Genomic DNA, 22,750 nt, shown 5'->3' on the forward strand with positions numbered 1-22,750 from the left:
GCCACACTGCTCAGGAGTGCTCACTCCAAACACATTTTCTGCTCACATCTTTCTGTGTTCATTAGAATTTCTTTCTTTGTAGTCACTGGTAGCCATCTTTTTGTAGAGCAGATGAATGTGCATTTGAGTGAGTGAGTGAGTATATGAGCGAGTGAGCTAGTATGTACATGTGAGTATGAAAAATAGGGTATCTGAGTGAGTGTACATTGGTATGTTAATGATCTCTGCTCTGATTGGCTGTCCTGTATCGTTCATTCAAAAGCATCCCTGGTTGGCTTCAGCAGAGAAAGGTTTCTCCATACGTTTGATTTTTTACTTTTTTTTTTTTATTATTATTTATTGGGAGATCTGGAGATAAATACATCACGCCTCCCCACTCTGTCATTTCCGGCTTATCCAGCAGGGGTCAAAGGTCAAGGCCCAGGTCAAGGACGCGGGAGCCTGAGGTTAAAGCATGCGGTAAGCGTTAGTGGCGAGGCGCTATCAAATACGCCTCCATCTCCGTATAATCAAAGGGCATTAGAGACTAAGGAGCTTCAAACAGCCCGCATTAAAGAGACAGCCTTGTAATGATATGACAAAGGCAAAAACGGCTGAGGAATATTAAAGAGCGGCACACAGGAATACACAATGAGCTCCGGCGCTCCCATCCCATTCCTCCACTGCCTGACGAATGCTCTGGACCCTGCTTCTTCATATTCCTCCTCTCCTCCTACTTCTTCAGCTAGCGAGCTTGCACTGGTTCATTAGAATCCAGCCAGCATCAGCGCAAGACTATGTAGCGCTTCTCTGAGACGGGCTGCGGGACCACGGTTGACAACACTTCAGCGGGGGAGGATACGACGTGTCTTTAACAGATCTCTTTGGGGCTGGAGCTTGTTTTCGTAGCAGCTCGTTCAGGCTGGAGTGCTCCCTGGAGTGCTTACTCAGCAAAGGCCTCCATGATGAAAGAGGATCTGGATCTGTGCACAGTGTCGTTTTTAGAGGAGAGTTTTCTCAGAGATATTTCATCTTACAAGTGAACCGATAGATACACATTACAGGTTGTACCTGCTGTAAAGCTTGTAAGTCTACAGCTCCCAGAGCTTGAGAGGTGCTGGGACTAGTGCTGCACACTGACACAGGACTGGAGGAGTGTCCACTAGGGGGCAGTGATGAGCTGAATGAATTACAATGCCCTTCACTGCACTGCTCTGAGCAGCTCACAGGCAACAGTTAGAGCCTTAATGTCTGCGTTCAGCAATGAACACCGTTGTTTTTGCCAAATGAAGTGTTGTGTTTTTTAGGAGAAACGTGTCCTCTTTTTAAAATGCTGGACATTATATAATTTAACTGGATACACACTGTGCTATAGTTATAGGCTCTTTATATTTATGTCCTTATTAGATTAGAAATATAAATTGAAGTGAAATTATGAGAAAATTATATTTCTCTAAATATGGTTTAAACACAATTATAATTAATTGACTAAACAAATACATTATTTTCAAATTGTGTAGAGTTCAGACTGTTGTCCCTGCGTCCGATACTCAAGCCACTGGGCACCTTTACGGTCTTGGTTATGGTCCCACACCTGAGTGACATTGGAGACTTGTCTCAATAAGGGAATCTGGCATTAAACTTCTGCCTGGTCTAGGTCAATGGCCAGCTTGACTGGTGATCCACTATGGAAACACTTTCGAAGAGATGCCAAAAGCAGAACAACAGGTAGTGACAAACAAAGGCGTAGTAAGGACCGGTGTTTATCAACCCAAAAAACCTCAGGGGAACATGTGTATTAATAAAAAAAATAATAATAATAAAATAAATATATATATATATATATATACCTGAAATTAATAAATTAATGTTACACTCATGCTAAAATGAGCACATATTCCAAAAGAAATATTCACAAATTCTATTTTTCTTTCAGAAGCCATAACGAGGAAAACTTAAGCTTATTTCTGTTTGTTTTGCCATTGGCTTTATTCAAAAATTTAAAGGTGTCCCACGCGTAACGATTTTTTTTGACCATATTAGTAAAATACTCTCAATACAACCCATAAATGTCAACCTTAGTCTTTCCAATGGCATTAACTGAATGTGAGAACGGAAAGTGGCGGTTAAAACGCTGTAGTTTCCACGAACAGAGAACTAAGTATATGCCCATTTTAGGCGACATTTTCTGTCACCGGTTTAAAGAGTCTGTGTAACGGACAAAAACGGCATTGGGATTTCAAACCACGCCGCGGGATTCTACACCGCGTGCCCGTGAAAGGAGGATCAGATTACAGATTACGCTCCATTGGCCACGCCCCTACATGGCCAAACAGGGAAGCCTATTGGTGAAATCGTCTTAAGCCACACCCATCTCTACCTCTCATTGGCTGGCGGCGGTTCGGCAACAATGTTTAATGCACTATGCGAAAGAGTGAGTTAGTCAGAGAGAGACGTTGAAGAGAGAGAGAGAGAGGGATGGAGTGGGCGAAAGCGAGCGGGTGTCAACGGTGACGGTGACAGGAGAAGAGCGGGGTCTACACACTCTGTGTTTGTGGTTCTTCTGGGCTTTTCTGCCGTTTCCTTCCCAAATATTTATTCACACACATTGCTTGTGGACCGTATCTTGTTTTGGGGGCGCAACACGGGGATGACTCCCCTCATATCAGCGCGGAAAGCGAGAGGACCGCTCTCCTCCGTGGATCTATATTCAGTGCGCGGTGCTACGCGGCGCTCGTAAAGAAGAGAGAGAGAGACTGAGGGAGAGAGAGAGAGTGAGGTCCGTTTAGAGGAGCCGGTGACTCGCTGTATGCGGAGGCGAGTCCCCGCATTGTGAGCAGCGCGGCGCGGGGAAGGGCTCCTTTGCCCCAGCGCCAGGACTTTCTTTGTGGACTTTACTTCCACACGCCGCGGGTGTCGACCTCCGAGGATGTAAACCGGCTTCGACACGGCTCTCGGCGTTTCGGAGCGAGGTGAGTCCTGGCTTTTCTCTCATTTTCACCCTCTTTTCCCCCGTTTTTTTTTCTCAGAGGCGGAATGTCAGTGTGTGAGAGAGAGAGAGAGAGGACTTCTGTTGAATTTCCACCACCTTAAAACCTGTTTTTGGTCATTATTTTCCCACTCTACGTGTTGAATTGCGGTTACCCGTTTTTTATTTTTAAAAACCTGAGGTGATTTGTTAGCCTAGCTCGTCAGAGGGACTCATTTTGCAACACATTTGTATTCACAGTGTTACCTCAACACGGCTAGCTATAAACGTAGCTGAGGTGTTTAACAGAAGAAGAAAAAAAAAAACAACAGTTAATCATTACTCCTAGAAAACCACTTCCAGACGCTAGAACCCGTCTCTCTTGGTAGAAATAAGTCGTGCCACGGTGGTATATCCCTCCCATGTTAGCTCTACATGCTGAGAAAAAGCCCCATGAAGCTTTTCAAGGTTAGATTATTGACATGCTGTCCACGTCCTTCGTCCAGGAATGAGGAATCACGGATTTGACGTGCTTTTCATTTTAGAAGAGAAATAACGACACAGCTTTCATTTACACGAGACAGAAAGTGTTATTATGTGTTTTGAATCAGAAATGTTCTGTAATTTCAAAATCATTTGAGTCACACCTGAAATCCACTTTTGGTTATCTGCTAAAAAATGTGATTTCATCGGTTTATTCTTGTGTCTGTGTGTTTCAGAAGAAAGGCCAAGGAAAAGCTGTTTGGTCGTGGTTTGTGTGTGTCCAGCGCGCCCAGGCATTCAGTAGAATAGCAATTAGATGCAGAGCCGCAGCGTGTGTTCTCAAAACTCAGGATAATCGTGGAGGAGAAAGACTGTCTGCACGGAAGGAAAGACCCACGGATGACTCCTGCCGTGTTTGCAACATGAGCGGCTTTGGAATTGAATGCGTAATTCGTGAGATCGCTGGGCTGATCAACAGGTCGGAAGCGTAAAACGCATTGGAGACCGAGGCACCCTCGCTGAAAGGGATGTATCACTCCATTTTCCCTTTCCTGCTGTTATGGGCGCAAGCCCTGACATTGAAAAACCTGAACTACTCCATACCAGAGGAGAAGGTCCAGGGCGTGATTGGTAACATTGCCAAGGATGCTGGGCTTGAGCTTGGGGAGCAGGGCAAAAAGTCCAACTTCAGGGTGCTGGAGAACTCGGCACCGCACCTCATTGATGTGGACCCGGAGAGCGGGCTGCTGTACACCAAACAGAGGATTGACAGGGAAACACTGTGCAAACGGAACCCCAAATGTCAACTCTCTATGGAGGTGTTTGCCAACGATAAAGAAATCTGCATGATCAAGGTGGAGATACAGGACATCAACGACAATGCGCCCAGCTTTCCTTCAGACCAGATTGATATTGACATTTCTGAGAACGCGGTCCCGGGCACACGGTTCCCTCTGGCCGCGGCGTATGACCCCGACACTCGGGAAAATGGCCTTAAAACATATCAAATCACGCGAGATGACTACAGCATATTTTCTTTAGACGTGAAATCCAGAGGGGATGGGACTAAATTCCCTGAGTTAGTTGTTCAAAGGTCCTTAGACAGAGAGGAACGCAGCCACCATACCCTTATCATCACTGCCACAGATGGGGGTGAATATCCCAAGTCAGGCACAATGCAGATTAATGTGAAGGTAACTGATTCAAATGACAATAGTCCTGTGTTTGAACAGCCTTCTTATGTTGTGGAGATCCCAGAGAATGCTCCGATTGGCACTGTATTGATAGACTTGAATGCCACTGACCCCGATGAGGGGAGTAATGGGCAAGTTACCTATGCTTTCAGCTGCTATGTCCCAGACAGGATCAAAGAGTTGTTCTCAATAGACCCTAGAACAGGGGTCATAAAGATTCAGGGAAAAATTGACTACGAGGAAAACCCAATTATAGAGATTGATGTGCAGGCTAAAGATCAAGGTCCGAACCCAATTCCCGGCCATTGTAAAGTCACTGTTAAAGTGCTTGATAGAAATGACAACTGGCCGTCTATAGGCTTTGTGGCGGTACGGCAAGGGGCAGTTAGTGAGGCAGCTACCCAGGGGACTGTTATTGCTTTAGTGCGAGTCACAGACAAGGACTCGGGCCGCAACGGGCAGCTTCAGTGCAGGATCTTGGGCAATGTCCCTTTTCGGCTGGAGGAGAACTCTGACAACTTTTACACGGTGGTAACGGATAGAGCTCTAGATAGAGAGGTAAAGGATGAATATAACATCACTATTGTGGCCAAAGACAATGGTAACCCCCCTCTGAACTCTACCAAATCTTTCACAGTAAAGATTTTGGATGAGAATGATAATGCGCCCCGCTTCACCAAAATGGTATACCTACTTCAAGTGCCAGAGAACAACATCCCAGGGGAATACCTAGGCTCAGTCCTGGCCCATGACCCAGATTTGGGCCAAAATGGCACGGTCTCTTATTCCCTTCTTCCATCTAATGTGAGCGAAGAATCCATAACCACGTATGTCAACATAAAACCAACCGATGGAGCCATATATGCTCTGAGGAGTTTCAATTATGAGCAGACCAAATATTTTGATTTTAAAGTGCAGGCGAAAGATTCGGGTAACCCTCACCTGGAGAGCAACACCACGGTGCGTGTGAGCGTGTTGGACGTCAATGACAACATCCCAGTCATCGTCCTCCCACTGCTGCAGAACGACACAGCAGAGATCCATGTCCCACGCAACGTGGGCGTGGGCCACATTATCACCACTGTAAGAGCCGTGGACAACGACTTTGGCGAAAGTGGCCGCCTAACTTACGAGATCTCAGACGGCAACGAGGATCACCTCTTTGAAATAGACTCAGTCACCGGGGAGGTGAGGACCGCTCAGCCGCTTTGGGAGGAAGTGTCTCCCGTGGTGGAGCTCATCATCAAAGTAACAGACCACGGCAAGCCCACGCTTTCTGCCATGGCCAAGCTCGTGGTGAAGGCCTACTCGGGCACTCTTCCTGAAGGAGAACCGCGGATCAACGCTGAGCAGCGCAGCTGGGACATGTCGCTGCCGTTGATCGTGACCCTCAGCATCATCTCCATCATGCTGCTCGCCGCCATGATCGCCATCGCCGTCAAGTGCAAGCGGGAGAACAAGGAGATCCGCACCTACAATTGCCGCATCGCCGAGTACTCGCACCCGCAGCTGGGCAAGGGCAAGAAGAAGAAGATTAACAAGAATGACATCATGCTGGTGCAGAGCGAGGTGGAGGAGCGGGACACCATGAACGTGATGAATGTGGTCAGCAGCCCCTCACTGGCCACCTCGCCCATGTACTTCGATTACCAGACACGTCTTCCTCTCAGCTCTCCCAGGTCCGAGGTCATGTATCTCAAGCCCAGTGCCAACAACCTCAGCGTCCCCCAAGGACACGTGGGATGTCACACAAGCTTCACGGGGCCTGTGACTAGCACCACAGAGACGCCGGTTAACAGGATGTCGATAATTCAGGTAGGGAAGACAGCTTGCGCTCCTTGTTTGTGTGAACACCTTCTCTTTTCCTTTTTTTTTTAAAATTTTTTTTCCTCTGCCTATTTCTTGCTCTTTGAATCTTGCACTCTCTAAGTGAATAGGTGTGTGTATGCAGAGCAGCTGGCATGAAGGGTGGGTGTTAGACAAGAAAGGAGGGTAGGGTGAGGGAGGGAAGAGGTAACACAAGCTGTGGAGATATGTAACGTGAGTCACCTTCTTCATGTATTGCAGAGCACACCTCTCTATCCGTCTTTGACATCTAGCCTTGGCCATATTGCTTCAGGTAATGCATTCTGTGTAAATCGAGCATGGAACATAATTCTGTTATGGGGGTTTTGTTGCAGTGCACTCCCAGATAGTTCAGATATATAAACAGGCCTAGTTTGGACTTTGTGCATTTTGATGAATGTTTTACTGCTTTTGCTCATGAAGTCATGGCAAATCAACAGGGCTTACATCATCATTAAAGCTTTTTTGTTTGCCTTTCTGTGGCTTAGTGGCATTTCCTAACTCTGAAAAGTTTAGCATATTATTTTTAGCGCTGGATACAAGTCAAGCGGCTGCATGTTTACATTTTATTTTCCACCTCAAGACATTGTATTCTTACTGTAAGTGACAGCATTCATGGCTTCCTCAGAACTCACAGCTTAGAAGGTAGCTTAGAAGCTCGTGCCACCATTGCTGTAGTCAACAACGACACCTCAATAGTCTCTCACGATTTTGAGCCTTTCATGGAGGCAAAGAAAGAGCTTTGCTGGATTTCTTCATTCCTTGCTAATGCGTCTTTGTGTGCAGCGATTTGGCTAAGCCACTGACAACTCCTGTGTCTCTTCTGCTGCTAAGCCAGTTTAAAGGCATTTGAAATCTGTCGTGTCAGACAAGGCTAAAGTCCCCCATTTTAAACACAGCTACACCAGGTGTAGGTATGCAGCCTTGTGAGATTACAGCTAGCTAAAAGTAATTTAGCTGTCGCTCTCTGCTTTCTCTTCATTATTAATGCATGCTTCTCTGTAGCGTTGGTGAGAGGTCTCACCCGAGAACCCGTTTTCCACTGTCTTTTGTGGTGTATGAGGTTTTGTTGCTTGGAGGTGATGTAGCTACTGTTCCTAGGCTCTATATGCAGGATAAGTGTTGAGGTTTTTTTCTGTGGTAGAAGTGTTGAAGTGGCTTATTCCTCTCACCTCAGCAGGGGTTTGGATGTGTATCTCACTGTGGAGGGGGCATTAATGAGTGTATGTGTTTATGTGTGGCTGGTTGGGTGAGAATTAAAGTTGCTCGTTGTGCTTGTATTTCAGTGTCGGTTCTGAATGAAGCTCCATAGCACATATTAGCACTTATTAATATGTGTCAAGTTGCCTGTGCGTACAGTACTGTGCATATTTCAGAGACCACCTTTCAGTTATTAATGTTTAATTGCTCATTTATTTCAGAGCCTAGAAACTAAGGCCCAAACAGCTACGCATATTGATAAGTGGCTACTCACAGATCGAAAGGGATCCTGGAGCTTAATATTCTTGTCTCTGAGAGATGTGAACTGCTGGTAGTTTGGGTGGACTTCCAAGCTTTGCATGGTCATCAGAACACTTGTTTGGTCAATGAAGAGCAGCACGGTACACTATGTGTGTATTATATATACAGGTAGAGCTGTTTTTTTTAGTGTGTGTGTGTGTGCACCTTTGCATTATTGTGCTCAGTCTGCAGGTCATAGGTCAGTGTGCGGGCTTATAATAAGTGAGCAGGATGTGAATGCAAGAATGAGCTGCAATATAACACTGATGAAATACCACCAACCCTCGGCATATCAGCTCTCTCTCTCTCTCTCTCTCTCTCTCTCTCTCTCTCTCTCTCTTTCTCTATTTCTCTTTCTCTCTCTCTCTTTCTTTCTCTCTCTCTCTTTCTTTCTCTTTCTCTCGCTCTCTTTCTTTCTCTCTCTCTCTCTTTTTCTTTCCCTCTCTCTCTCTCTTTCTCTCTCTCTCTTTCTCTCTCTTTTTCTCTTTCTCTCTCTCTCTTTCTCTTTCTCTCTCTCTCTCTTTCTTTCTCTTTTTCTCTTTCTCTCTCTCTTTCTCTCTTTCTCTCTCTCTCTCTCTCATTTTTCACTCTGCATAAAACAAACAAGCATCAGAAATCTCTCTCTTTCAGTCTCCCTCGAACACACATCATATTCACACACGTTCAAGTGTGGTGTGAAAAGGCATCAACAATGCATGCACACACTCCTGTTGTGCGTGTGTGTGAGAGAGAGAGTGTACTGTACCATTGTGGAGCTCCTTCTATACATTAAACCGCCTGCCTTCCATTATTTACACCAAAATTGTGGCAAGACTTGGAGCGGGGATAGTGTTACAGAAGCCGTAAAACAATCCCAGCAGAGGAGGCAGAGAGAGAGGGAGAGAGACATTCATAAGGAGAAAGAAGGAGAAGGTGACGTGAATCCGAGCAGTGCATGAGAAAAATGTCAAAGACAAAACCCGAGCCCTCCCTCCTCCTTTCCCAGATCGATCCATGAGGGGGGCACTCACCATGCTCCTGTCATTAGTGCTCGGGGCACATAGAACAACCAAAATAAATAAATAAGCAGTAGCCTATGCACATGGTCCCTCAGCTCACAACACAGCTGCAGAAGGGCACCTTAAGCAGTTCCCATCAGCCTCGGCGGCAGCAGCGACAGCATGCCAGCGAGGGCCTGGAGGCTCTTTAATGATATTTTATAGCAGGAGGGCCTGGGGTTCGTAACAGTTGGCCACAGAGTTGGCGCGTGTGAAACTTTCCTGAAATAACTGACGTGGCGAAGGGTTGTCGAGGGCAGCTGTAGTGGAGGTGGCTTTATCTCTCGGAGGGGCTGGAACAGCGTGCTAATTCATCCGGCTGAGGAGGAGCTCCTGGATAACGGGATGGAAGAGGAGTAATGATGCTTAATTGCACCGCGGGTGTCCATGCGTATTACTTACCAACAAATCAAGGTTAAGGAGAATCAGCCGTGCTATCCCTCCACGCCGAGAATGAGGGATTTCACTAATTCATTCAAAAGCTCTCCGTCGCACCCCCCCCCCCCTCCTTTCTTTCTTTTCTTTTCCTAGCCTTGAAAGTGATTGGCGATCCTCTCCCATGTGCTATTCACTGTCTGAGATGGTTCTAAAGCCTGAATTAAAGCCGAGAGGGGATTATCTATTGGGATTTTTTTTTTCTCCCATTCATTTTAAAGCCATGGGTTATGAAAATGAATTGCATAGTCCCACTTGGTCTTCATGGGTTGCCGCGTGCTACGTGACCAATGTAATAAACCATAGACCATGTTCTTAACATGTGCCAGCTTCAGACCGTGGAAATGTGTCTGAGCTGAATGAAGGCAGACCTAGCTGCTCCGCATGCAGTGGCGAGGAGGACGTGGCTATGAAAGTGTCCTCTAGGTGGCGACAGTCTGCCTTAAGAATGAGAGAGGGTGAAGAAACCACCTCATCATCTGAATGCTGTGGGTTTTTTTCCACAACTGCTTCATCTCTGTTTTATGAAAATGGAAAACAAGGACGTATTTTTTTCTTTTTATCACAAGATGGAAATTCATTAATCCACTAAGTTGTGGACAGAACTAATCCTGCTTAGCCACGTGCCCTATAAGGGGACATTCTTTACTTTTTATCCTGAGGAAGTCTGCCTTCTCTACCCCATATATATTGTTTATTGGTTTGTCCTGTCAGGAGAGGTCAGTGGACATGCAGAAGGTCAAACCAAGCAGACAAAAGCGTTAATTCACTTAGTGTGTGTGTGGTAGGTGGGGGGGTGTTCAGGAACATAGCGGGGTAGGGAATTCTCTAAACGCAGCGTCTTTGTTTTAAAGGTCAGTTGCAGGAGTGAGTGAGGCAGGGTCCCCTAAGGACACCCATGATTCAGCTCTGACTTTTTTTTTTACTCATAGAGTATTTCTCTCAATACAGCCTCCCATGAAGGGAGGGAAAAATAAAGTGGAGACAAGTTTGAACAGAATGATTTATTGTCTTTTCTGGGGTACTGGAGTTGGAACTGGAAACTGTATATTATTGTAGCTGTAATGGTATTAATAAAAATGTGATTATAATATGTGTCATTTACTGTGAGCTATAAAATAGTACTTCAAATATATAAAACAAAGTCATTAAAGGTTTGGTTTCTAATTAACATCTACCGAACATAGGGCTGGATAATGATCAATATCTCTATATATATCTATCGCAATTTAACATTTTTCAATAATAATGATGTGATTTTTATACATTATTTACAGCGTCTGTCACTGACTGAGGGTCATTACAGAGCGACACAGTCAGTTCATTGCACTCCACTTTAGTATTGACGAGGCCAATAGGTTTTTGTTTGATGATGATCATGTTGCTTTTAACAATTGGCAGTTTTTCTGTGGCTTTTTTATTGTTCAAATCAATATTGGAATTATACTGTATTCCTATATCGTGATATAAATGTTGGCCTCATTGTCCAGCTCTAACCGAGCTTAAAGTCTACAGAACTTCAGACAGAACAAATCCAGAACAAAGGCATCAACACTTTAGGGCTAGAATATATTGTGTATGGCGGCACGGTGGCGCAGCAGGTAGTGTCGCAGTCACACAGCTCCAGGGACCTGGAGGTTGTGGGTTCGATTCCCGCTCCGGGTGACTGTCTGTGAGGAGTTGGTGTGTTCTCTCAGTGTCTGTGTGGGTTTCCGCTGGGTGCTCCAGTTTCCTCCCACAGTCCAAAAACACACGTTGGTAGGTGGATTGGCGACTCAAAAGTGTCCGTAGGTGTGTGTGAGTGTGTGTCGCCCTGTGAAGAACTGGCGCCCCCTCCAGGGTGTATTCCTGCCTTGCGCCCAATGATTCCAGGTAGGCTCTGGACCCACCGCGACCCTGAATTGGATAAGGGTTACAGATAATAAATTAATGAATGTATTGTGCATTCATTAGGAATGATGGGTTTTCATTTGTTTTATGAATATTGCATTAAACTCATCTGCTGTTTGTGATATTTTAGAAAATAGCATGGTGTTGAGTACCAACCAGTACGAAGACTAAAGGCGTTCACAAGCATTCTTCCCTGGAAACGACGTGGCTCTCTGCGAGAACGCCTCTGATTTTGTTTGTAGGCTAATGTTACTGTGGCTTACGGCACGGTGGCACTGTGTTTTGTAGAGATTGGGTTTCTGTCACCTTGTTTTTGCAGCATTGAGCAATAAAACGCGTTGTCAGGTAATCAGGGCGATACGTGGGCTCTCGATGCATTGCTTTGGGATCTGAAGTGAAATAGTGACAAAGGGCTAGTGCTGGTAGAGTCAATATGTGACAGTCTTCTTAGTGCCCCTTCTCTCTCCTTCCCTTTCCCCCCCTCACTCCCCCTCTCTCTCTCTCTCTCTCTCTCTCTCTCTCTCTCTCTCTCTCTCTCCCTCTCCCTGTCTGTGTGTTCTCTATATAATCCTGTGAGCAGGAGAGGCAGCGTGAGTGCAGTCATGCATGTTAATAGATATGTCCTTGCATAGGGACTGGAGGCAGAGGGGAGGCTGCAGAACGAGGATGCTGAAGAGGAGTGGGGGGGGGGGGGTAATTTCTGATGGAGGAGGCTGTTGTGTATTCCAAGCATGCTGGCAGGTTTAGTCACAGCACTTCCTTTATGTGTGTACTACAGCCAACTGTTTGTCCTTAGTATTCGTAGTCTCTCTCTCCCTCTTTTCTCCCCCCAACCCCTTTTCTCTTTTCTTGCATGCGCCTCATTTTTTAGAAGCGTTTTCTGCACCGAAGCCTGGAAATTTATCAGCAGCTCCATATAGTATTGAAATTGCTGCTGCACTTCAGTGGGCAGCTGGAGTAAGAAGAAAAAAAAACTGTTTTATTTCCTCCTCTATGTGTTTTTTCATGCAAGAAGCCTAATCTGAGTAACAACGGCTTGTGTTTAGAGTGTGGAAGAGAGCAAGAGTGTGGGGTAAAGAGAGAGATATGTAATCAGGGTTTGAAGATAGAAGTAGAAGTGTGTTGTGTGTTCTCTCTCTCTCTCTCTCTCTCTGCTTTTGTCCTCCCATTTGTCTGTGTATTAAACAAGCTCAGTGTTCTGCTCTTGTTGCACTGTTCTTATTTTCAGATGCTGTGTTGTGGTGAATTATTGATGCCAGGTTTTTGATACACACGTGTGAGATCAATGTGTTTTGCAGGGTACAAGGGAAATATTTCCTAGGCTTTGTTTATTTGATACTTTTTTGGATTTATTTCCCCCCTGAACCACGAATAATATTCTCCACCTTGTTAGCACTCTATTTATGTGCTATGTGCTTTAAGGATGTGTGTGTTTGTGTGTTTGTGTGTTTGTGTGTTTGTGTGTGTGTGTGTGTGTGTGTGTGTGTGTGTGTATGTGTGACTACAGCATGCAAGAAGATCTCATACGATCCCTGGCTATATTTACCTCCTTATTAATAAATCATCAGATTTAGCAAATCAGACACAAGCGCAGGATGTCACGATAAACATCTGAAATCCCTCTTTACAGCGTTTGTGAGCAGAAGAGGAAAAGGTGTTCCAGGAGATGGAAAAAAAAACACAAAAACCCCAACATACTCCCTGTCGGCGGGGGGCAGTAAATAAGCAATCGGAATTCCATTTCAGATCAAATGTTTGTCTTATCGATGTCTCCCCTCTCCCTCCACCCTATAGACACCACGCTAACACTTTCCCCCCCGTTTCTATAGAGCGTTTATTTGCGCCATGCGCTGGAAGTGGGAGAGTGACTCAAGTGATGATTTAGTCACAAATTAGATATGGGTTAAGATTAGCCCAGTTTTTGCGAAGATGAAAATCAATCCTTGGTAACGGGGAGAATAAAAAAAGAACCACCCCTCCCCTCCCTTCCATTTTGTTCCCCCTTGGATGCGCTGAAGTGTGTCAAAAGCTCAGTCTGAAAAATGTTGCATGGAAGCTGGAGAAAAGAAAAAAATAAATCTCAGCACTTTTGGAGCACATTTAGACGATTAATTAGCGCGCTGCAGAAGTGTGTGGCTCTGTGTTTAATACTGAGGACATTTGTTGAACTGCATGTATTATGTATGGCGATTCTGGAAATCCAAGTCACTCTGTTGAATTATTTAGTGAGTTGTATAGCACCATAATCCAGCCCCCCCACCCCCCCCCCCCCGGTCTCCTGGAGTCTGAGCTTTGGTGGAAATCGGCATGCGGGAGGTCATTAATAACTCATAACTCGATTCATAAATTCACTCCCCTCTCTATCGCCACTCAAATGATGGAATCAATCTTGAACTGGCCATTGTGACCAGGGCATTAAAGCAGACAGTAGACCGCGTTCGTTCAGTGAATGAAGGTTTAAAACAGTGTATGAATGAGCTTGTTATTGCTCTAATTGGCCAGCTCTGGGTGGTGCTTGATGTTGTTATTAGTTCAAGAATGAAACCCGTTGTAGCTCTCAGTGTCCTACCGCGAGGAGAGATTCTAAAACTTTACTGGACTCTACATGGAGGAGATAATGATGTTTAGGTGTGTTTGACTCTGTGTGGGTGTTTAAAGTCTGCAAGTCACCTAACCTTCTTGAAGGGCAGCAAGCAAATATTGCTTGCATAGAGTTATGCGGTGGGGTTATTTAATTACTAAAGCAACAAAAGCTATTAGAGGAAACAGCACAAAGGAAAGAGATTTTTTTTTTCCGGCAAGCTAAAGAGATACAAGACCACAAGGCTGACCTTGCAAGAAGGAAAAGGGAAAGCACTTAATTTGCCTGGCCAGAAGAAGCCAGGCCAGACCGAGCCATCGCAGACTGTTTCACATTCTGTTTTAGGAATCCAGGTTTTTCATGTGGTTTCACTGGGGCTTTCAAAGCTTCTTGGATACATCAAATAGTCAGGATGCAGGATTTAGGATGTGGAGCTCTGTGTTTTGCTTTTTCATCTCAAGGCTTAAAATTGCCCTCCAGCAACCTGGTTGTTTTTCACAGGCTTTCGAGGCATGCTCTTCCATCGATCTTACAGTAAACAGCAGGCTTCTTCTCAACTCAAACAACAGGGACAGCAAACTGGGGTGGGGTGGGGGGTGGTGGTGATGGGTGTTTGGGGAAACAAGTCACACTTAGTCCCCGTCAATATTTGCTTGGGCTCCTCTGCTTAGTGTGCTGCAGCATTAGCAAGGGCTGGAAGGCATTGTTATTGGAGTTGCTGTAGATGCGGTATTTTGTGGTGGTGTTTGTTTTACATGGAGAGATTTACTATGATGATGCTGGCAGGGGCATAGCCATTGGGTGGACTTGGGTCAGCCTAGGCCCTTCCAAACTGGACCAAGGCCCACCCAGTGAGCTGTAGATACACTGCCCTTCCTGGTTGCTGTTTTACCCGAGGCAAGAACATAGCTAACCACCACAGGGGTTGACAAAATATGAATATATTACCCATTCACTGTTGCAAAGGCCCACCCAAAGGTCAGCTTCTGGCTGCGCCACTGGATGCTGGTTTTCGCTTTATGAATATTAGATTGAAAGATGAACTTCTCTTAGTACTCAGATTGGCTTCTGATGGGATCCTTTCTGTAGTATACATCATTGAAAATGTTGCTCCTCATCCATGCTTACATCCAGATGGAAACTTTCAGGATCTCTGCACGTCTGTACAGTTGTACTGTATGCTCATTTAAAATGAAATATTCAGTCAGCTCTTTTAAAGATTCATGTACGCTGGCTTTTGCTCACATCTCAAATGGCGACCCTCTGCCCTTATTACAAGAGTAGATACTCAACAATTGCAGTTTTCATTTGTCGGATGAATCGGCAGGACAGGCTTGAGCAATCAAGACAATTTCACACTAAGTGAAATAATTAGAGCAGACTAGTTGACGAACAATTAGGAGAGAAGTGCACGTTTGTGTCTTACTTAAGAAAGCAGGTTTACCCGTTGTAGAAGGGCCCCTGGAAGTCTGTTCTCAGCCAGAGGTGAACAACTTGTTCGCTCTATGCCGTGACCCTGAATGGCACACAAAGCCATGTATTGTGGTTCATTTGGCCCTGAGGGAATGCACAGTGGCAGGATGCTGCTGAGCCTCCACTGCCTGGGTGGGAACTTGCAAGATTGTTCAACCACCAGCCGCGTTTTCAAGCACCGTCTCGTGTTTTTATTATCTACAAATTATGCTGACTACACAGCGGGGCCACTGTGAACCCCCAAGGGTCTTAGAATGGCTCCTATGGGCCCACTTGTGCTTAATTGTCTAAGTGGCAGGATCCACTCAAAGGCTCATTTTGTTTGGTTCAGTTTTAGTTACCCCTTCCTAACTCTCCTTAAACTCATCAGAACTAAAATATTAGCATTGTGGGCATTCAGTAAGGAATTTAGAGTTAAATTAACATTAGCAAGTGCGTCTTGATGTACAATCTAGTGATGGAAAGAGGGGAATAAAGGATCTTCTGCCAATGTCAAACCAAGTGGAACTCGTTTTGTTGAGTGCTGGCAGTCGCCCAACCGGCAAGTGCCCCCTACCACCCGAGTGCCCTCAGGTAAGTTCCCATGCTGGGGAATGAGGGTCTTTCTTGTGGAAAGCCTAGAGAGAGATCCACTTTTCACCCTGCACTCATTTGCATTGCAGAACTGCCCCATCCTCCCCTTTGTCTCTCCTTTAAGTGTAATGAAACGTTTATTTGAGGGAGTGTCGATGCTTATCATTTCCGAACAGACATTTTGAGGTCTGCAGTTGTGAGCAGTATTCTCGACATGCTTTGTGTTAGTCCGTGATGTCTTGAATCGATAGTCCATCACCCTCTTGTGGCTTCTCCTGACTCTGGATTGAACTGCTCTATCATCTGCGTTCACAGTGCTTTGAGAAGTTCTTTGGGTAGTTATGGACTCGGTTTTCGCTAGAACTCTAGCACATGGTGTGATTGCTCCCCTAAGGTGCAGTGCGCAGTAACTTCCCCTCTGTGATCTCTGATTGCAGAGGGGCAGACTATGGAGTAATACGAACCCTGAGACTGTGGTCTTGTCAGTTCAAGACCAGACTTGTCAGCATCTGTGTTATGTACACACTCTTATCTGTTTATGGTAAACCCCGTTCCCTTCCACCCCCAATCCCACCCTCCACTGCTGGTTTGTCTTAACGGAACCGTAAATAGTAGGAGCTCCACTGTTTAGGGGGTTACTCACCCAGTCAAGGTTTTTAGAGCCTAGAATCATTACCTCTGTTTACTTCTACTTACGTAAAACTCATTGTTACATACACATTACATTACATTTACATTAAACACTGACATCTTTGAGACTTAGGTGTAAATTATGCTTAATGTCAGATTTACAGATGCCAAAAAAATAACAAATTAATGTTTCTTTCTCCAACAAAGTGCACATTTTTCTTTTAGCTGAAACGGCAATAAAACACTTCCTTTTTTACTTCGAAATATAATGGTGTCTAATTGAAGTTTTGAATTTGTCCAGCTACGGATAGAAAGCAGCATGCTTTCATTACAGTGATCAAAGCATAACCTTGCAGGTAGGAAGTGGAAGCTGGTGATTTTGAATCCCAGCCGTGCCATGTGCCTCCAGTTTGTTTTGGTTACAGCTGAAGATGAATAACTACGGTTTGGAAGAAAACTCTATTTTTCCTTCTGTGCTCGACCAACACACACTCCTTATCTTAGAAGTGCTGTCCATCCTGGCACAACCAAAAATCCACGGCTTTGAGCGAGGGATCACTGGAGCCCTTTTAAAGTCAGACCCATCTGTAGTGTCTTACGATTGATCCAGAGAAGGAGAGGTTCATAATTCGCTTGGTGTAGTTAAGAGTCTTGTTGTCTAAATGCCTACTCACACACTCCTAGGTGAGAGCTGCAGCCTCTCTCTCTCTCTCTCTCTCTCTCTCTCTCTCTCTCTCTCTCTCTCTCTCTCTCTCTCTCTCTCTGTGTACTCTTGTCATTTTAGATAAGCTGTACAATAGCTCATGTCAGTGACGACCCAAGCCAGATTCCTGATGATGAGATTATCTTGTCGCCAGTGTAAGCTTTGTGCTTTTTCTCCAATCGATCCACATATGCTGTTAATAAATGAAGTGCTGTTGCCTCTAACAATAGCCAACATAGCATCTGAATATACATGTATGATTTCTGTCTCTCTTTTTTCTAGTCTCTCTTTCTCTCTGCTTCTCTCTCCCTCTGACTCTCTCTCCTTCCCTCCCTCCCTTTTTGTTTGAATAACCACAACAGCAGTGACCGTTACACAGGAGTGAATATGTTCATAACAAACACATTGTGCAGATTTGAGAATATAGAGGTCACATTAAGCCTCTCTGCTGCTTTTTTATTCATCTGTGTTAACCAGACAGGCAAGAGGACGTGTCTGTCGCTGCTCTGCCAGAGAAAAAGCAGGCAGGGAGGGACGGAACGAGGGAAGGGGAGAGAGACTGAGAGAGGGAGAGAGAGAGAGGTTCTGAGGCTAAGGCCCACTTGCTTTGTGGGTTTTCTCGTTTGAAGAGCAACTCAGCGGCACATTTGGAGGGAAGGTCAAGCGGGTTTATGGCTGTAGATTATGCGCAGTTGTTTCTTCTGGGGTTTGCTGATTAATTCTATAGCCCGGCTGACAGTTCCTTAATGCACAGCCGACAGACTTAAAAGCGTTTGCAGGATGTTGCTGTGGCACGTTCTGACAATGCAGTATTAAGCAAAGCACTTCTTCTCTGGAGTGTGAGAATGCTCAGTCTCAGTCTCTCTCAGTTTCAGACTCTCTCTCTACTCACTGATAAACACGAACACACACACACACTTACGTACTCACATAGCCTCAGTGAAGGAGACAGCAGAACTGACCCTGAGAGAGATGGAAACAGAAAAAGACAGGGAGAGAAAGATAGAGAGAGTCACCTTGCAACAAAACACAATTGTCCTGAATCCTTCTGTATCTCTACAGTGTATACTTTGTGTGTGTGTGTGTGTGTGTGTGATTTCTACCCAAAGTTGTTATGGGAATAGACCCAATACTTTGATATCCCCCCCCCCCAACAATGTGCTCTGTGCTCTTTCATAACTAAATTGAATCATATTATTTATTTAATTTTCTACTTTGCTTATGAATTGTTTATCCCCTTACTGTGACCCAAATATGAGCACTGTTGCTCAGTCAGTTTGCAATATTCTAATTCTCATCAAAGGCAAATGCGGCTCAAACTGGAGGGTATTGGTGCCGAGTGATGCACAGCTTTATTCTGAGCCATACACTTTCTCACGGCTGCGTTTTTGTGCTCAACTCATGGGAACTGCAAAGTGATTCACCGCGTAGTGTAACTTACGTCATTCATGGAGCGAAGAAAGCACATTATGTCACACTGAAGTGGGAAGCCACTGGCTAATTTAGAAGTAGAAGTCTGAAATTAAGAACGAGCCATAATTGTTTTGCTGAATAGCGTATGGCCAAAAAAAAACCACTGGCCCAGCTTTCCCCAATAGCAGTGGTGTCAAGTAAAAACGTTCGAAGAGTGTATGAATGGACCATTGATTGTTTATAGCCATGTGCAGACCACAGTGATACAACCCACACCGACCGCATTATAACAACAGGAAGGGTTGTACTTGTGTGAGTTCTTCAAGGTGTGTTATACTTTGATAGATGTAAGTTGCTTGTGTTGTTACTGAAATTAGAACAACAGCTAACACAGCTAGTTCTCTGCACATGCTCTATTCTGGGACAACGCAATCTGTTGCTGCTTATACAGGTTGTAAGGGTGAGGCTGCGATGCAGATTAACAAGGCTGTCAACTGTAGAACCATTCCCATAGAATTGTATGTAATTGTGAATAGTTATGTCTTCAGTTTAGTGGCAGCAGTGGAGTGGTTAAATTATATGGCATGTTTATAAGTTCATCTTACTTTAGCTAGAAGCAGAGGATGATTTTTAGGCACTATTTTACAGGATTGCAAATTCATACAGTGATGTGGATAATGGCAGATATTTGCTTTAGACAGGTGTTCAGAATAGTACCAATATTACACAAAAAGATTTGTTTTTTATTGTAACCATCTGGTGGGAGAGCAGCTGGGAGTGTCTCAGTCACACAGCTCCTGGGACTGAGGTTGTGGTTAGATTCCTCTCAGGTGACTAACTGTGAGGTGTTTGTGTCTCCTGTGTCTCGTGTTCCTCCAGGTGACTGTAGTGAGTTGTGTGGTCGTTCCTAGTGTAAGAGGTTATCCTCCTCTTGACTGTCTGTAATATTTGTATTTTCTACCCTGTTCTACGTATATCGCTCTGTGACTGTCTGTGAGGATGTGTTGATTCATATCTTCTATACCTATTTATAAATATAATATGAATTTGAGTGTTATCCTGTGTCTGTTTGAGTTTCCTCGGGTGACTGTCTGTAAGGTGAGGTGTGTTCTGTTGAGTATCCCTGTGTCTCTTACATATCTGTGAGTTTATAATTTATCTTTATTCGTCGGTTTCCTCCGGTACTGTGCTTTATTTCATTTACTGTATTGTATCCCTCTTCAATTAATTCAGCTCTAAACTTAACCTTTACTACATTTCAAAAATGATTATAATGTGTGTATATATTATTGGCAATTTTAAATTTGCTAAATCTACCAAAATCAAAGCATGTCTTGTAGTAAGACCTTTCATGAATCTGTATTACTGTTAGGTAGGGTGAGTATTAATACTATTAAGTTAACAAAAAACAATATTAAAATTAATAATGACTACTAGATATTTCATATGCTTGTGATTGTTCAGATTTTATATTTCCCCCAATGGTAATAGATGTGATTGTTTTTGTTACTCTAATAGTCCGTCAGGTGCGGTGTCGTTTTTACTTTCCCCTCAGAGTGGTTGGCGTGTCATCGTGTGACACAAAGAAAGCCGTTTGCATAAACAGAAGAAAATACTTGAGTATAAACAGAGCGTTGAAATGTAGAGTTAAGGGTTTTGGAGAGGGTGAGCGAATAGGAGTGACAATCTACATTATTATTGTTTTTAGCCCATTCTAATTTAATCATACCGTTATGACTGATCCCCTGTCCACACCACCATGCCCTTCCTAAATTGCCCTTTCAAAACACACATCGAATTGACTTGGATTTAAACAACGCCTATTGTTTTCTTTGTTGTGAGAAGTCTCCACACAGTTAGTCAATCTTAATCTTCTGTTCTTTGTTTTACTGTCGGCTCCTCTTCCTTGCTTGATTTAGACTTTTGGCTGAAGGGTCCTGAAGTTTCATGAGTTAATTTGGTTAAATAGACATCCATGTCCTCCTCACCTCAGCGTTAACTCACACATGTTCAGTCTGCCAAATTGGTGTACACTCTGTGAGGATCGCACAATCTACCAAGCACCCAAATCTCCACCATGTGGTCCAGGACTAGGCTCGACACAGACTCTGTTGTCTCCACACGTGTTTGAGTGGATGTTAAACATAAAGGAGGATTATATGGGCCTTTGACCTGTTGCACACTCTTGTAACACCCTGTAAGTAGCGTAACCCCTCTTGGCAGAGGAGGCAAATTCCATTGGCAGCAGGGTTAACACGCTTAAGACTAGTAGAGGGATATTTGGGAACCCTGTTGCTTAATGATGTCGTGAGTACCATTACCTAAGCTGAACTCTCGTTCCAGAGAAAATGTTATGTTATATTAAAACACTTCATTTAAGAAGGCATCGTAACGATCAGCTAAAAAACGAACAAAACTGTTTTCCTAAATAACACATGGAGGAAGAGACTCTAAACTGTTTGATAACTCTCTACCAATATTACATTTCAAACAATTATGGGTTGAAATCTGGTTATGTGCATGCTCATTTGCACTTCAATACTTAAATCTACTCAAAGACATCACTATCTCCTTTACTCTCTCACTCTCACTCTCTCTGTTCTCATCTTTTATCTCATTCTCCCTTTCAGCGGTGAGCTAAATTCTCATTCCTCATTCTCTATAATGAAAAGGTATGTTGGCGATGAATCACGTTGCTGTAGCTGGCTGTTAAGAGTCCAGGCCAGAGTCAGGGGTATTGATTTTGTGTTCTTGCCATGTCATCTCCACCCCTCTCTCTCTCTCTCTCTCTCTCTCTCTCTCTCTCTCTCTCTCTCTCTCTCTCTCTCCCTCTCTCTGTGTGTGTGTGTGTGTCTCACACACACATGTCAATAAACCTCTCCATAATAGCGCATGCTAACCAGATAAGCCATTTTCAGGCTAGCCCACCTAAAGGATGGTTTAAGAGGATTATTGGACTATTTCCAATCTTCCTCCTAAATATTCACTCCCTCACAGTTGTGTCAGTCTACAGGTGTGGGAGAGGATGGATCGTATAGAGACTGGAGCCCCATTACTGAACTAAACCGAAGTGCTTTTGTGTGCGGCGTACTGACTGATTTATATTTCTGCAAAGATGCGCATACCCATATCTGCTTTGAGACGAAAAGAAAGCCTTCGTATGTAAAAATAGCAGACAATGGCTGGCAGAGGCCATGACTAGCACACTTCCAACATCTGACACATGTATTGCGTTTATGCAAAGGGCGAAGGCTTTTCTCGCTATTACTGTATCACTGGGGGTGGCACAAGATCCAAACAACCCTCAACCTGGCAGAGAACTAGCTTGTAAGCAAATGTATTGGTTTATGGATTTGGCTGATTTTGACCATCATCATCATCATATATCTTCTTTGCTGCTGGTTGTGACATCACAAACCTTTATTTGAATCTACAAAATATAAAAAATAATGTTGAGAAATGGGGAAAAACGTGAGAATTTCCACTACAACGTTCTGCTCTTTCTCTTTTGGATGAATGCACGAATGTCCACACAGTGTCAACATGTGTTTGCAGTTGCACAAAAGCATAAATGAATCATGGCATTATATTTACACCATCTCATGGGTTTTACCCTCTAATGAAGTGCAATGCATCCCTGTGAGCTGTAGACAAAGCTTCTGTCGGACTGCGTTTCATTGTCTGTTCGCGGCAATCGAAGGACAGTGCATGAGTAATAATAAGCAAGGCCTTTTAGACTGGCTTAATTCTCTAGTTGTGTGTCTATGTGTGTGAAGTGCTTTAAAAGCATTATTTGTGCTCATTGTGCAAGTCTTCCTCAGGGAGCTCTGGCCTGCTACCAGAAAGTATGCGTAGGGAATCCAGCGGCTGCACTAGAGTCTGGGCCCTCAATAGAAACCTCAGCCCATTTATAAATCAATTACATACTGCAGAGTTTTACAGGCACAAATACAGACGTGTGCCTGGGCTAGAATAACAGTGCCAGGAGCTTTCACTCTTCTGTTTGTTTAAGCCCTGCCACACACTAGCCTGCTTTGTGCTGCAAAA

At 44.3% G+C, this 22,750-nt stretch overlaps 1 protein-coding gene across 1 annotated transcript in view; it reads left to right on the plus strand.

Moving 5' to 3' along the window:
• The first annotated feature begins 2,442 nt into the window (after positions 1-2,442).
• The window catches only part of pcdh17 (protocadherin 17), a 65,994-nt gene continuing 45,686 nt past the window's right edge, over positions 2,443-22,750 (plus strand). Inside the window, exons 1-2 of the mRNA XM_066647062.1 lie at positions 2,443-2,951; positions 3,670-6,438. Coding sequence (XP_066503159.1) covers positions 3,958-6,438 — 2,481 coding nt within the window. The 5' untranslated portion in view covers positions 2,443-2,951; positions 3,670-3,957. The remainder of the gene's footprint in view (positions 2,952-3,669; positions 6,439-22,750) is intronic.

The sequence above is a fragment of the Hoplias malabaricus genome, chromosome 16 (assembly GCF_029633855.1).
Source record: "Hoplias malabaricus isolate fHopMal1 chromosome 16, fHopMal1.hap1, whole genome shotgun sequence".
In the NCBI taxonomy this organism is placed as follows: domain Eukaryota; kingdom Metazoa; phylum Chordata; class Actinopteri; order Characiformes; family Erythrinidae; genus Hoplias; species Hoplias malabaricus.